Source organism: Dermacentor silvarum, chromosome 4 (assembly GCF_013339745.2).
Source record: "Dermacentor silvarum isolate Dsil-2018 chromosome 4, BIME_Dsil_1.4, whole genome shotgun sequence".
In the NCBI taxonomy this organism is placed as follows: Eukaryota; Metazoa; Arthropoda; class Arachnida; order Ixodida; family Ixodidae; genus Dermacentor; species Dermacentor silvarum.
The window spans coordinates 2,373,536-2,390,020 of NC_051157.2; the positions used below are offsets into that span (position 1 = coordinate 2,373,536).

The window sequence follows — 16,485 nt, forward strand, 5'->3', positions numbered from 1 at the left end:
CCGCTGATATTGCCCGGGTCTCTTTTGGTCTCCAGCAAGCGGCGACGGCGGAAGTCTCCGCCGCCGCTCCCGTATTCCCGCACGTGGTTAGTCAGCCGCATTCTTGCTGCGGCAAATGCCGCGGCCCCCCCCCCCCCCCCCCCCGTATTCCCCAGTTGGTAAGTCGGAAGCCCTTCTTTACCTTGTATATTATTCTCTTCGAGGGAACCCTCAGCGATGTCAACTATAGCTAGCTGGCCTGCTCGAAGTGTTAGTTGCAGTCGTAATAAATGCTTTCCGAGTGTACACGTGGTTGTCGTCTATTGTTTCCTCGAGCTTGTACCGGACCGCGGTTGATGCGCAGGCATGCGCCTACCGCGGGGTTCGGGGTGCCGAGGCAGAGGGCCGTGGGCGATCCCCACCATATCCCGACATTTTGGCGTTCCCAACGTGGGGCAAGCTCTTGGAAAACGGGACGACGATCGGTTCGGATGCGAGGAAGCCTGAAGGCTTTGTCCGGACCAGCGTTAGGCCTCAGCCGAAGGCGTGATTGTTAGCTAGATCTGTGTGTGCTCTCTTGAGGGCGAGTTAACGCTGCGCCAGTGTCGCCGAACTCGTGTAGACGCCGAGATTTGTAGCAAGTTTTCTTTTAAGAGTACGCCCGAAGCGAGTGAGTGCAGCAGCCGACGCGGTGGTCGATTTTTCCTGTACATATGTAAATAGACTCCTTTCTGTATCTTTGGCTCTGGGAACCAGGCGCCGGAAACGCTGGCTAGGACGTCAGCGGGGCGCAGTCCCAGGAGTCGGCTCGAAAGCTGCGTGTTGAGCAGCGAGCAGGGACCGCTTAACTAGGCCTGCATCTCCTCGCGGCTGCTCATTGGAACCCTTTATGGGTCTTTTATGGCATTGGTATCCGTCATGGACGCAATTAGGCCTAAGGCTCTGCGGAGCTGCCGGTTGCATGTTCGAAGACGACCATGCCGTGACATTTAGCGGGTGCAACCGGATTCGCTAGTTCTACTATACTCGCCCGAGCGGAGAAACCTCGTTCGAAATAGAAAGCTTATTTTGTTCAGATGGACCCAATATTTTGCGGGCGGAATAACCGAAATCTCGGGGGACCAGAGAGCACTTTGTTCATACGAGCATCGCCTTTTTTCGCGCTGTATCGGACCGGAAAAATTCGGTCGAAGCGAATAACTTCATTCAAACGAACTGGATTGTTTTTTTCTTCTCGTTGCCACATAAAGCTATGCGGTAGACGGGTGGTTCAGCATCGTGTCAGACGGCCGACGCTGCGGCGGCCTCTACTGCCTTTATTCTAAGTGTTTGTGGAGTGCATTTGAGCGACTTTGCAGAACGAGTGAAGCCGCCTCGACTTGCTATTGCTGCCATGGTCCACGTCCCTGCCTGCTGTCTCGGCCCCTCCCTGTTCGCGGCCTGATGCAGCAGCACATGGCAGCCACAATGAGGGAGGCACACCATCATACACTCCCACGAGGATGCGTCGGTGCGAGGTTCATCGAGCTGGCGCGCGCGCCGCTTCAAAAAAGTCCTGACCCGCTGTTCCCGGGCGGACATTGCGGCGCGCATGTTGAGGGCAAGCCATCTTCAGCCCCCGTCATCGTCAACCACTGTGACGGCTGCCACATGTGGGCGGCCGCCACACAGGACTGTGCTGCCTATCAACATGGATTCGGACATTTCCTGCCGGAGTTTACCATCGCATCTGCCCGGATACTTTGTCAATGCCGTCGTTCCAGCGATTTCTCCGCCATAGGGCACTATTTAAGGGTGGAGGGATGTGGGAATCCTCGGGTCCCATAACAGCCGCACGGGCAGCGAACGTCGCGTCAAGCGCATGCGTGCCAGGGGAGAGGGGAAACTTTCCTTCCGCGGGCGGCGTGCGGGAATCGCAAGCGCTATCAGCGCCACCGGGTGGGTCACGTGAGATCCCGCGGATATCGCCCGGGTCTCTTTGGTCTCCAGCAAGCGGCTATGGCGGAAGTCTCCGCCGCGGCCTCCCGTATTCCCGCACGTGGTTAGTCAACCGCATTCTTGCCACGGCAAACGCCGCGGCCCCCCCCCCCCCCCTCCCCCCGTATTCCCCAGTTGGTAAGTCGGAAGCCTTTCTTTACCTAGTGTATTATTCTCTTCGAGGGAACCCTCAGCATCTGCGAGATTAGAAAAATAGAAGAAAAAAATATAATTTCTTCTTGTCCTGCCATCGGCTTGAACGGTTCCTTGTTCTTTCGCTCGCCAACTCACGCATTGTTATAGTGGACCTAACCTCGGTCCCTGTAAAAGGTATGAGCCATCCGCACACCTAGACACTGCCCCTGACGCAGATTGCTTTCAAGATAGGCCCCGCGCGACCACGGGCGGTCGCGCAATCTGCAGTTGCTGCCAGAGTACAACGCCGCCCCTCCCCCCCTCCCAACTTCGTGCTGTGTCTCGCTTCAGTGCAAACTAAGCGACGAAAACACAGCGCGCACGAAGCTATGAGCACTCGCACTCTGCCCCCATCGCAGGTCGCTTTCAAGATAGGGCCCGCCTTGCCGAACCATACACAGAAGCCGCCGTAGTACGCCCCCCCACCTTCCATTTCTTGCCCCCATGGTACCTTGCGTGCGACCGAAAACTGCACGCTTCCTCTCCGCTTTCCTCTTCCCTTGGGCGCGCGAGATTGAGCCACCATCGTCAGCTCACCCTCGCACGCTTTCACTCGCACATACGGCGTGCGGCGACAATGTTATCGCTTCTGGACTTAATACAAAACATCACGGCAACGACGACGGCAGAAATGCGCCTGGAGTGTCCATATAACTGCTATCGCAATAAGGAGAGATTGGAATAGTTTGACGTTATACTATCCCAGGGTTGATTGCGGCTCTCTGGGTCTGCGGTGACATATGGTGACCCTGAATTATGTTGGCGCGTTGATTGGGCCGCATAATTTGAGAACATTTTCCGCTATGCGTCGGCTCGTGAATATATAGTTATGTTGTAGTGCCACCAATATTTTCGGTTTTACAGGAAAGCATGCGCCGTGCCGCCGCTCGACCCACTCCTCCATATTCTAGTACACTGTAGCAATAAAGCCTGCTTCTAGTACGCACTTTGTGTTGGGTTATTCTCTGTTTCATCGTGATTTTGAAGTGCGCTGCCATATCCCATTATTCCACCAAAATTCAGATTGGTCTGCTCCAAGCTGCTCCAAAATGCAATTTTGTCTGCTCCAAGGTGCTCCAAAACGCAGATTTCCTTGCTCCAAAAATTGCTCCAAAATGACTTTGGGCAGTCTCACCCCTGGGGACATTAAAGAGAAACGAAGTTGAGCTTTAATGGTAGATTATCTTTTCGCGATCACAGTCATACCAGTCTTGCTGCGAACAGAGGTTTAATAAGCGAGAAAATAGCAAAAAACTAAAGGATAAGTGCTGACGCCCCTTTGTATTTCCCGGACTATACGTTCGTGACGTTGGAGATCACAAACGCAGCCCGGTCGCGATTGGTCGAGAGCGATTTATCGCTGTTAATAAAACGCAAAATGAAATACACCTTAAACGTACATAAACAGCATTTGCCGACTTTTTAAACCGTTTCAAGTGAGGAAGTACAAGTTTAACGCAAAATTAAATAAATAAAAAGGAAATAGACATGGCGCTACATGCGGTCATGATAGTTTCGTTTTCGCTCCATGCATCATCGCGCGCGCTTGTTCCGCTCTATACAGTATTGCAGTGTTTAGTTGCGTGTTGAGTGGCTTGAAAAACGTTGACTTCGAGGTAAACAGCTAGAAAATGCCTCGTGTGTGTATTGTTGAAGGCTGTATAAACGACCCAAGGGCGCTTGCTCAGGGGCAGCGGCAGTGTTGACCCGACTGTGTCCTTACGTGTGGTGCTGCGCGATGAGCCCCGGCGTTCATGGCTCAGTACTCTGCCGATGATAAAACAGCAAAAGAGCTTCATTCGTTTTGTTTTGAATGCTTTAGCTACTACCTTAATTGTACTAATAGTTAGTGACTCTGTATTATTTCCAGTTTGTACTTTATTTACTTTGCCTAATATTCCACTTAGTGATTACTACATTGCTGTTTTAAGTTATATATTAGCACAAATGTATATTTTCTGTCAGGAGGTCCCCTTTCAGCTACATGCTCTGGGACTTCCTTCTGTATACTTATGTAAGCTGTATTCTACTTACGAAAGAAATAAACTGAAACTGAGCCAGAGAAACCATTGGTGTGCTGGAGCTATGTATCCTGTGGGTCAGCACAATGACGTCCCGGCGTAAGTCCGCCTCTGCGCAGCCGCGGCAACCGCTCCGCATGGTGCGGTGATGTCATGGCTCGGCAAAGCTATGGCGAAGCAATGCAGCGTACGTTATGACGTCGGGGCTCGCGCAGCTCTGGGAGGCCTGGCGCGGTCGGCGCAGCTGGGGTGAAGCGTTGCTAGGCGACTCATGATATCATTGCAAGGCGGAGGTTTTACTGCGCACACTCGACGGACCATCCTCGAGTTTAAACAGCTTCGCTAGTTCACGGGGGTATGTGCCATTGCGATTGGACCCTTTCTATGCTACCTCCAGGATCGGCCCACATTTTGGGCGTACACCACCGGACTATCTCCAGCTTTAACAGCTTTGCTGTTAAACCTTGTGAAAACATCATAAACTTGTTTCTGATTTTGACGTCTAAATTATCAAATAAAACACACAGGACCTGAATATTTGCAGCAGTTGATAAGAGATCAGCCTTTTTAAACTTGCCAAATTGGTCTTTTATTGTCCTGAGAAACAGGTATTTGAAGGTATACGGTGTTGAAACGCCTATTTCAAGTATAGTGGTAGCGTCGTCTGCTACACGGTGCGGTGCATAGAAGCCGATGAGAAAGAGGTTTGGAGGAGTGCGCATGGCACGCGGAATTGGATGCATGGACACAGAAAAGAAGAACTGAAACACCTGAAGATGAGCTGACGCATTGTCTTTCTGTCTCAAGGCTTGTCCGTCCCCGATGACGAAGCTTGCTCTTTTCTTCGAAAAGGCTGTCGCCTTTACATTTTGCTGCTGAAAACCCGGGAGCAGGACTTCGATTTGGATGGACCATGGAGCACTTGAAGAAGATGCGTGCAGCTAGAAGAGCTCAGCAGACGCATGTCACATGTAAGAGGCCGCCTGTGGCGAGAAAAGAAAACGAAGTTCGCGGAGCGTTCGAAACCGCGCGAGCACTCGAGGCACGCGAACCGAGGTGTGGTCGAGGCAGAAGCGAGGCGAAGCAGCATTATCGACGTGGCTCTTGGGCTGGAAGGTCGCTTCGTCAGCTATGCTCTGACGACGGGAGTGCGGAGAGCCCAGCCACAAAGCTCGTGATGCTGGCAAGGCCCAGGCGTGACTGTAGACCTCGGAGACGTCCGGGAGAAGCTCCTGGGACCGGCTGCTACTGCTCACAGTGGTTCCGGTCCTCTTCGCAAGAATCCCTCTTCTTCGGCCGAGCCCGATCAACCGATAATCACCGGGGCACCGGGCCGCCATGCAGGTTGACGTAGGGTGAAGAACGCTTCGCGAATCCTAACCAGGCAATTGACACGTCAGCGGGGGATTCCGGGGCACCAGCCACGCATTCGGTCAGGTCGACGGAACCACGAATTGTCCGCATATACGGCATCAGTAACACTCTGGACAAACACGACGTGGACTCAACGAGAAGAACTTCAAACCGACAGTCTGTAAGAGCCCACATTTCTGCTTTGTGACGCATTTAGGCTGAATTTAGGGTGGCCAGACTTTGACGAGTCAGGGCTAGGACTGACTTAGAGACATTAAGACGGAGTTAGGCTCCGAGACCGAGATAATGCTTTTGGTAGTTTTGTATTTAGTCGGAGTTTTGTATTTACTATTGAGTCAGCGTTTTGGTTGAGTTATGGTTTTAGTGTTGTGTGTTTTACGCTTTTCCCGATCTTGTGCATATTAAATCCTTGTTTGCTGTGCTGCCAGTCGTGTCTCTCCTCCATCGAGGTTACGCCTGTGTGCAACCCTCCTGCTCCCAAGTAGAAGGTGACGCCAATTGTGCAATTTTAAAAGAGATCAGTGACCTCATTGAAGCCAACGAGTTCAACCTGGCAATGCTCCGGACTATCCTTCAGCGTCTCGAGAAGAGCACGAATGAGCTCACGAAGATCAATGGTGAGCTTCATGCCGAGATGTCCGACGATGAGGTCGTAGCTGACTACGATTCCGTACTGGAATATGAAGACCAGGCCGCAGGCACCCTGGTACTGCTGCGACACCATATTTTGGTGTCGCAGCAGTACCAGGGTGCCTATGACACCATATTTTGGTGTCGCATATCCTCGACCACCGGTACAGGTATTCGTGTAGAGCCGCCGCCCATACAACCTACCAGCGCGATGCCTTCTGGCGAGAACGGTCCCTAAGTGAGTGCCCCTGCGGCACTTGAACTAAGACTTCCCAAATTGGAGCTCCTCAGATTCGATGGATCAACGATGAAGTGGCAGTCATTGTGGGACGTGTTCCGCCACAACGTGCATGAGAACTCCCGTCTCAGTGACATCGTCAAGTTCCAGTATCTCCGCTCTCTTCTAGACAGCCTGGCAGCCAAGGCTATCGCAGGGATACTTACTATCGAAAACAGTTACACCGATGACATTGAGATTCTCAAGGAACGTTTCGGGAACGCCATGATCATCGAGGCAAAGTACCTTGAGAATCTGTGTACCCCTCACTCCGGTGAGCTCTTCGACCCATGTCACGGGATTGCGGAACCTGTTCGATTTAGTACAGGTGAATATAAGAGGACTGAGAGGTCTCGGAGTTCCTGCATCGTCATATGCAGCAATGCTCGGCGAAGTGTTAATGAAAGCCATCCCTCAAGACGTCATGGTAAATTACCATAGACACAGAAGCCTTAAAGCAAATAACGATCACAACTTAAGGCCAACAGCGGAGGAAGACCTTGACGATCTCCTGCAGTTTTTTCGTGTCGAAGTTGACTGCAGGGAGAGAACAGCTCACGGTCCATTAGAGGTGTCCAGCAGACAGTACCTGCTGCCTGGATCCGGTCGCCAACAGACACCAGCGTCATCGGCAGCAGTGCTTAAGAACAGTGCCTTTTGGGAGAAGCATCATGCAACATCAGAGTGTGACTCCTCCTTGGACCACAACGAGAAAAAGCGTCTGCTCACGGCAAGCGGCAGCTGTTTCCGGTGCACTACCAAGGGGCATCGGGCCCAGGATTGCCGCTGCAAGGTTAGTTGCACCCACTGCGCCGGCAGACATGCCTCATCCATGTGCTATAAGAACAGATCGCAGACAGTTACACCTGAACCAAAGCATTCTCTCAGCAGCCCGTCGATGCATGCTACACAAGTAGGCAGCAAGAACCGTTCCAGATTTGACACTGCTATTCTACTTCAGACGTTTAGAGCATGGATGCGGGGCCGCAATCTTTGCTGCTATGTACCAGGCATTCTTGACAGCGGCAGCCAACATACCTTTGTTAGCCAAGAACTATCGCGCAAACTGAAGCTCGAAGTCATAGATGAAGTTTACTTATGCATACGCGTTTTTGGCCATCAAAGTCTCAGCCGCAGTGCACGACGAAAGATAGTTAAACTTGCACTGCAGAGTCAGTTTGACGGGACCCTTGTGAAAATTGAGGCTATTGAAATCCCGCACATTTGCGAGGACATTGTGGAGATTCCGCGTGACAACGACTTTGTCAAGAAAATAGAGAGTCGTTGTAGTCTCGTGGCTGACGTGGTTGCTTACCCTGGAACGCTACAGGAACCAGGAATTAGTTTGCTAATTGGGCCAGATCAGATTTGGAAAGTATTAAGAGACGAAGTGACATGGAATGAAGCCCACAAAGAACTGGTTGATAGAAGCTCGGCCCTCGGATGGGTATTGCAAGGCCCAATTACCAACGACAGATGTCTCAATCGACGGACGCAGACGAATGTGTGTGTGCTGCGTACTTCGTGTTGCATGTTCGACGATCTGTCAACATCACTGCAGAAATTCTGGCAGCTTGAGAATTTGGGTATAACTGATCATCCAGGTTCGTCTGAACATGATAATACCGTTTGGAAAGAATTTAACAACAATGTTAAGCTGTGCGACCATCGCTACAAAGTAAGCCTCCCTTGGAAGGCGCTTGATGTCGAACTTACAGACAACTGCATGGTAGCGATGAAAAGGTTACAGTGCCTCCTCCGCCCACTGTCCAAGACCGAAGACCTTCTACTTCAGTACGATACGACGGTCACGCAGTATCTCAAGGATGGTCATGCAGAACCCGCACCTTCGCACGACACAGTCGATGACAAAACGTATTGCATGCCACATCACGAAGTCATCAAGCAGTCTTCCACGACTACAAAGTTACGGGTTGTTTTTGATGCGTCACCGCGTGTTGCCGTAGCGACATCCTTTAATGATCATCCAGAGAAAGGCCCCAACGTCAACAAAGACCTGTTGAAGATGTTATCGCTTCGCATACATAAGATTGGATCCTTCACGACGTGGAACCTGTTCATCCGTAATCGAGCCTCTGAAATGCAAGACCTAAGAGTTCCTTCACTATGGAACCACTGCTCTGGAAGGGTCAACCCTGCAGACTTGATTTCCAGGGGAACGTCAGCACGTTCGCTCTGTACCAATGACCTTTGGTGGAGAGGGCCAACTTGGCTAGCGACGCGGATCGCATTTCATCCGACAACAACTGTACGAGACCTGCCCACAACTTGTGATAGAAGAATGTGCTCCCAATACCGTCATGCTACATGCGTCAACAGAGCTCCACCCTGCACTTTTCGACTTGAGCAGATATAGCTCCTGGACTCGCGTCCTTAGAGTGACCGCCTGGATCCTAAGGTTGGCCGATGGTTCCAGACGACTAAGACGTCCGAAGGAAAATGTGCTACTGACTGAAGAAATTGCCAGAGCGGAAGTTTACTGGTATTCCTACATCCGAACCCAAGCTTTCTCAACGGAAATAGAATCACTGAAAGTTTGGCACGCCATCGAAACATCATCGCGGGTAAAAGATCTCCACCCATTTCTTGGGGAGGACGACAGACTTGTATGCAGAAGAACACGACTTCAGAATTCAGTTACTCAGCCTAGCCTCAAGAACCCTCTACTGCTTCCTCGCGATCACCTAGTGATGCAGCTGATCGCCCACAGTGCTCACAAGCGTCTCTTCTACGCTGGAATAGCAGTTACAGTGGCAGAGCTACGGGAGAGATTCTGGATTGTGGCAGCCAGGCAATGCGTGAAGTGATCGCGAAGTGCTCGTGGTGTGCTTGTTTCTGCGCGAAACCTGCCTGTGTCTCAATGGCACCACTGCCTGTAGATCGCGTGCAAATGGCTCAGCCTTTTGACACAGTAGGAGTGGATTTTGCGGGGCCGATATATGTGACAGGTGAGCCCATGTTGTCATCTTTATGTGTGCCGTAGTACGAGCCATTCATCTAGAGATTGTAACACTTGCTAACACTGAATACTTTTTACAAGCTTTTCGCCGATTCACCTCTCGCCGCGGCCACCACCGTGTTGTTTATTCTGACAATGCGTTATGCCTTAAGCGTGCTTCGCGAGAGCTTCGTGCGTTATATGAACTCTTATGAGGCAGTGCAGTTGGAGACTATTTTTTGTTTACATGGCATGTCATGGAAGTTTTCGCCAGAATGCGCTCTGATGGGGTGGTTCGTGCCAGTTTCTTGAAGTTGTCGAACGGCCAAGTAGTCTTGCGACCAGTGCAGCGCTTGTATCCTTTAGAAATGTGCCCCTATAGCACATCTTGCGCCTGGAGTGTTGAAACACCTGTTTCAAGTATAGTGGTAGCGTTCGTCTGCCACACGGTGTGGCGCATAGAAGCCGTCGAGAAAGAGGTTCGAAGGAGTGCGCGTGGCACGCGGAATTGGATGCGTGGACACCGAAAAGAAGAAATGAAACCCTAAAGACGAGCTGATGTATTGTCTCTTTGTATCAAGGCTTGTCTGTCCCCGACGACGAAGCCTGCTCTTTCCTTCGAAAAGGCTCTCGCCTTTACATATGGTATATATTTGCTTGTCTGGAAGCCACCACCCCTGTATTCTTTTTCATCAGGTAGTCTTTTTGGAGGTGTTCTCACTTGCCCGGAGTGCCTGCAGGTTGCATACGCCATACACTGGCATGTCTTATTTTTTGGTGAAATATCCCCTTTTGTGTGGATGATTGTACATTACTCGAAGGTTGAATGAAGAGAAATGTCTATCCACAAAGACACATCTTGTGTTTGCACACTGCAGGGAGTGGAAATGGAAGCAGTTGCTTGAAGCTTGCTATATTGAAGGGACACTAGAGAGCAAAGGTTATTTTTGGTGTATTAGTAATAACAAAAAAGCCACTCTTACCATGAGAAGAGGCCAGAAAAGATGCAAGATCAAAAGACTTGTGCTGACACCACCTTGGAAATAACTGCACTGTGATGTGATCGCATTTAATAAAGATTCGAAAAGAGCCATAAATTGAGCACTGCAATCCATCATAACAGCCCTAATTCGAAAAAAACATAAATTCATGACATCACACTAATGTGCTGTTGTTCTAGGGACAAGTTCATTATATCGATAATTTCGTTATATCGAGAATTTTCTTACACCAAGGTTTAACTCTACTCAAATTTTTTAAACTGAGAGATGTACCATAAGGCCTCGTGGCATGATTAAAGTAATTCTGAGTGGCAAACTGAAAAATATCACCAAGTAATGAGTCTGGGTGTTTCTTTCATTCGTTTTTATTTTGACCAAGTGTATTTTGGTGAAGGCTTTGAAAAGTTGATGCAACGAAGGTGCTCATCTAGAGAGCAATGGACTGTGCAGGTGCTGTGAGCTTGGTGCAGCACCTCGACAGGGAGCAGCAGGACGAACACAACTTCACAGTGGAGGTGTGGGACCACGGGCAGCCCCGGCTTGCTGCACAGCGGCCAGCCACCGTCAGCATTCATGTGTCGGACGTTAACGACAGCCCTCCCCGCTTTGAGCACGAGCTGTACAATACCACGCTCCTGCTGCCCACATACACTGGCGTACGTGTCGTGCAAGTGGCTGCTCACGACGCAGACTTGGAAGGGCCCAGCTTGCGCTACGCTTTGGTCGCTGGGGACCATGAGGGCCACTTTGAGGTAACATTGTGCATCCTCACTCAATGTGGTTACAGTCTTGTTTATTACTTTCTTGCTTTTTTAGAGACAGTCAAGCCTCGTTATAACTAGACTTGTGCTTGGTATTTTTAAAATACAGTAGCATATAGGTAAGACCGCTTAAACGGAACGGCAGTCTCTAAATTGCTTGGTTTTGTATTTGGTTAATGCAAAAAAAGTTGGGGTGTGTGAATACTGAATAGTAAATTTTGAACTGGATATTGAATCGAATCAAGAAGAGAAATTGAATTGATTATCTAATATTAGAAAATTTATCACAAAGTTTAATACTTACAAATTCTGGGCAAGGAAATGTGGTAAGCTATCAGTAACTTATGTACACAGAAAACAAAATATAGAGTATGGTCTACTCTTATAAGGGAATTCATATTAGTGTGTCAGCACTGATTACAGCTCAGTTCTAGTATATGAAGGCCTAAATTTTTTTTTTATCAATAGAACATCTGTTGAATAGAATCAAGTGCTTTTCTCCCTATGAAGCTAAAGAATTAGTGACTGAATACCAATGAGATCCTCAGTTTACTAGTAGTAGTAGTAGTAGTAGTAGTAGTAGTAGTAGTAGTAGTAGTAAACGTTTATTCCATGAAGGGGATTGAAGGTTGAGTGGGTGGGGCCCTCAGTCCAGGGCTCCACTGACCTTAGCAGCTCGCTGGGCTTGGTCGAGGAGAGCCAGTTGGCTCTCCCGTTCCGTGCTAGCAAGCCAGGTCTCCCACTGCCTGTTTCTGGGTATTTGCCCTAATTTGGGGGAATTGATATTTAGGGGCCGCGAATTGCACTCCCACGTAATGTGGGCAAGAATCTGTCCATGGTGCTCTCCGCACCATGGACAGATGTCCGCGTATTGTGTGGGACTTATATGGTGTTGTCGGTATAGATTTGTGTACGTGTTCGTTTGTAGTCAGCGCCAGTCATGAGCCTGTTCCCCGGTAAGGTCCGGGCGTGGATTACTAAATTTTTGGCGGTCACGTCGCTGGTTTTCCAAGATGTCACGTGAGCTTGTTAGAGGTTCGTCGATAGGACTCGTCGGCGCTCGGATGTGAAATACGCGAGCTAGCCGATCCGCCCTTTCGTTTCCCTCCAGTCCCGTGTGTGCTGGGCACCACACAATGGTATGATATTCTTGTAAGCCATGTCCCAAAATGTTTAAGGCCGCCTTGGGGATGTTTCCAGTTAAATAGAGGCGGCAGGCTACTTGGGAGTCTGTGAGTACCGAGGCTGACTCTCCTCTCCGGTCTTTATCCTTGATGGCTAGGGCGATTGCTACCGCCTCTGCCGTACTGACTGAGTTTGCTTTGGTAGAGGCTGCTATGGTCGATCGTTGGCTTACAGCCGCTAGGCAGTATCTGTTATTTTGTATTTTAGCTACGTCCGTGTAGATCGTTCCGGGATGCTAGCCGAAGCGCTTTTGTAGATTCTTAGCCCTTGCCTGCCTTCTAGGTGCACAAGTGCACTATTGCACTATTAAACTGATATTCATGAATCCTAAATATCAGTTTAATAGTGCACTTGTGGTTTACTGCAATCTTTTATTACATAGAAAGATTTAGTTTCCATTTTTACTCCAAAGCTCAGAAGTGCTTTGCTATCTTTACGGAAGGTGGGTTAGCGTGACAGACAAAAGTGCAGACCGCACGTCATGGGACTTGATGACCACTTTGCACTTAGCTGTGGTTTGTGCTGTGTGGGTCGACTGTGGTCAGAGCCAATGGTGAAGAGTAATCCCCTTTTCATTGTCAGGTTCGGTGGGATTTGTCACCTGTCAGCCATTATTATATTCGGAGGGTTATGGCAAGTTCGTCCCTCCACGTCCTTCCACCGTCCACACAAGCATATGCAGCCAGGCTGTCAGGGCACTAGTCACATGACACTATGGTCATCTTGCGCTAGAGTTTGAGGTATAGTAGCGGCGCTTGGTGACGGCGAAAAGCGTCATCTGGGTAATACCAGCTTGGGTAAAAAGTGCTGATAAAGACTCAAGCCGGCATAAATTTGACAGGTTTTAATGCATAGCATGTACAGACCTGGACAGCTTTGCGGCGTTGCCACTAACGCAAAGACAATAAGGACAACTGAAATTTCGGACACCTTACAGCGCTGCCGTTCGAGAATTTCGACTCCTCCTGCATTTCCGCCAGTTATTGGACCACTGACTGGAGCCATAAGAGCTATGTTATTGTTTTGATACGTCTTCATGCCTCCTCGAAACCGAAACTAGCGAAGCCTAGTCAATCCAGTACTGAGTAGCCATAGACGGTGCCCAAACCTCAAGACAAACTAGCTGCTACATTTACTTCTTTATGCTTAACTTATCTAACAGTATTAAGAGGGTGCATGATATATGGTGTGCACCTGTGTACATCTTGTGGGGATGTGGGAGTTCTTGTGGTCTGCCGCATGCAGTCGTTGCTGTGCACCCGGTTCTGAGCTCATTCGCTAGTGCGAGGAGACCCCCGAATGCATGTCCCTCGTGTCTCCGCGTGGTTTTCCTTGGCGCCGTGGCCGCATCCCGGTGCGTCGTACTACGCGGCCCTCCGATTGGGTCGTGGGGCGTACGTAGGGAAGAAGCCCTTATTGGGGGGGCAGCGTTGTTGCGGCACGCGAGGAGTCGAGCAGTGGGAAGGACGAGTGCCGGTCACGAGAGGCAAGCGGCAAGGTACGTGAGCGAACAACTATTTGTGTCCTCAAAGCCCTGGCGTTGGGACATTCATGTGCTTTGCCAGCTTGCATGAGTGTGGCTTGCTGAGTGGCTCTGCGTTCCACCCTTGCGATAGCCGCAGGCGCTCAGTGCGTCACATTCTGCGTGTCTGTCGCTGACCAGAGTCGGTGGCGGAAAGCACTAGGTAGTGTGTTGCGAACACGATCACGGCCTGCATGTGCGAACCATTGTTCGACGCGGCGTGGAACCTGCCTTCCCCCGCCATCGGGCACCGCGGGCGCTGAGTGTGCTTCATGCGTTAGAGTGCAGTTTTGTATTTACTGGCGTAGTGTTTTAATCAATAAATGCCTTAACTATCCTGGACGTCTCGTATTCCCAGGAGAGAGCTCCATACGTACGGCAAGAGCCGGTCAGGCCTTTAGGCTTGGTGCTTAACTAACTTTCGCAGCTAATTACTAATATTCGCAGTAATCTTTACTAACATTCGCAGCTTCCTGCCGCCTTGTAACATCGTCAGGCAGCAATCTACTTATATTAACCGAAACGTGGTTGAACATCGATTTCACTGACTCAGAAATTCTGTTTGACTTGCCCTATTTTCATCTTTTTTGCGCCGATTGCAAAGATTCTCGCAGGGGAGGACTTCTAATTGCAGTCAGCAAACAGTTGTCTTGTTGTGCCATTAATGTTGCATCAGGTTTAGAAATGTTTTGGGTTATGTGCCGTGCTTAACCACTGACGCTATTAATTGATGTGTGTTAAAGGCAACCTTGCAAAAGTCCCGACTCTCCCCGCAAGCATCACAATGCTCTAACTAAGCTAGTTTCAAAGCACTCTAGAGCACACATCCTACTGTTTGGAGATTTCAATTACCCCAACATCGACTGGAGTAATCAACCTCAGCCAATAGTTAGTCCAGAAGAGCCGAATGACTTAATTGATGTTTGCCCTAATTTTAACTTGTCCCAAATTGTATCCGAACCGAACGCGTCGCAGGGAAAGCAGCTAACACTCTGGACCTTATCCAGAGTGTTAGCTGTTAGCTGCGATCTGGACCACTGATCCAGACAGCCTTAATTTCATTACATGCCTCTAAGAAATCAGTGACCATAAAGTAATCCATGCAAATTTCAACTTCACACCTGAATTAAAACACTTCCCAGAAATCTATTAAGCTCTACGATAAGGAAAACTACGAAGCATTCAACACTGAAATAACGAACTTTCTATCGGTCTTTGAAACGACCTATCCTTCCAGAAGTGTAAATGAGAATTGGACCTTTTCAAACATAAAATTATCGAGCTAACAAATAAATACATCCTGTCATGCAGTTTTCGAAACAGTAATCAGAAACCCTGGTTCACAAAAACGCTAAAAAGACTCGAAAACAAGAAAAAACGCGCATTCCGTACAGCTAAGCACGGCGCAAACCCACACGCGTGTGAAAAGTACTATATACTTGGCCGCGATTGGAAGTGCTGAGCACTCATTTTACGAAGTAGAGCTACGAAAAATGATAGTCAATAACCCCAAGAAATTCTGGAAGGTTATAAACCCGAAGGAAGCGCGCGCTGTCACCCTCACTAACAATGCTGGTGAAATCATTGCTGATACCGACTGTGCAGACATTTTTAACACTGCATTTTCATCTGTTTTTACCGACAAATCCGAAGCACCATGTTTTACATTACCACTTATTATTACTACAGCCATGGAAGCCATAACGTTCAGCAGTAGTGGAATTTCGTGCATAATAGATAAAATAAAAAATTCATCTGCCGATGGCATAGTTTACATCAATTCGAAAGTTTTGAAAAATGCTAATCTAGCCTGTTCTAGTATTTTCTGTTTGTTGTTGTCACAATCGCTCCCTGTAGAATTCATTCCAGACGGTGTGGGGATCGAGGTGCCTTCCCGCGCCTCGTCTCCCAGCTCGCGAGTGGCGCTTAGCTCGATCCCCGGGAACCGCCGCCGTAACGGCAACATGGCGGACACGGCTAGCGCGCCGGACTTACTTTCCCGCGCAAACCGTGCTTCTCCCCCCCGGAATTGGACTTGCCCCGCGAGACACGTCACCGGGACAGGGACGCGCCCTGAATGGCCTCCCGCGCGGCGGCCCCCGGGCACCCTCTCCACCCGAGCTCTCGTCCGCTGAGCGCTTCCTCGCCGCGGGAGAGGCTCACAGGCTCGCAACGAGGTGGTTACATGAGACCTTTGTTCTCGCGACTCCTCGTTATCGCGCTTGGCGGACCGCTACCCGGTTAGCCCTAGCGCAGCGGGCGCGCGTACTCGATCGGTCTTGCGGCGAGCCTTGGCCCGTAAGCGCCGTGACTGTAGCACTGAGCTGTACTTTGGGTGAATAAACCCGTGTTTGTTGGCGATCTGACTCCGGAGCCTTCTCTGCGCTGTGTCGGAGAGTCGACGAACCCTGCCGTAGCGCCTTTGTGCATTGCGGAGTGGAGGAGCGTCGTGCCCTTTTCTGACCGTCGCTCGTAGGGTAAGCCTTGTACAAACCCATCTCCACATAACTGGCGCCCAACGTGGTTTCGGCATGGCATCAGAGCAGGCCCCTTCACGGCCCTCGTTCCTGCCTGACCCCCTGGCTGCGGACTTATCGTCCTTCG

The 16,485-nt window shown here is 49.9% G+C and overlaps 1 protein-coding gene across 6 annotated transcripts in view; it reads left to right on the forward strand.

The window, feature by feature from the left end:
* LOC119448018 (fat-like cadherin-related tumor suppressor homolog) overlaps positions 1-16,485 on the forward strand; it is a 653,800-nt gene that overhangs the window by 224,168 nt on the left and 413,147 nt on the right. For all 6 annotated transcript variants that reach the window (XM_049666727.1, XM_049666730.1, XM_049666726.1 and 3 more), the window contains one exon: positions 10,864-11,165. In XM_049666727.1, the coding sequence (XP_049522684.1) occupies positions 10,864-11,165 (302 nt within the window). The remainder of the gene's footprint in view (positions 1-10,863; positions 11,166-16,485) is intronic.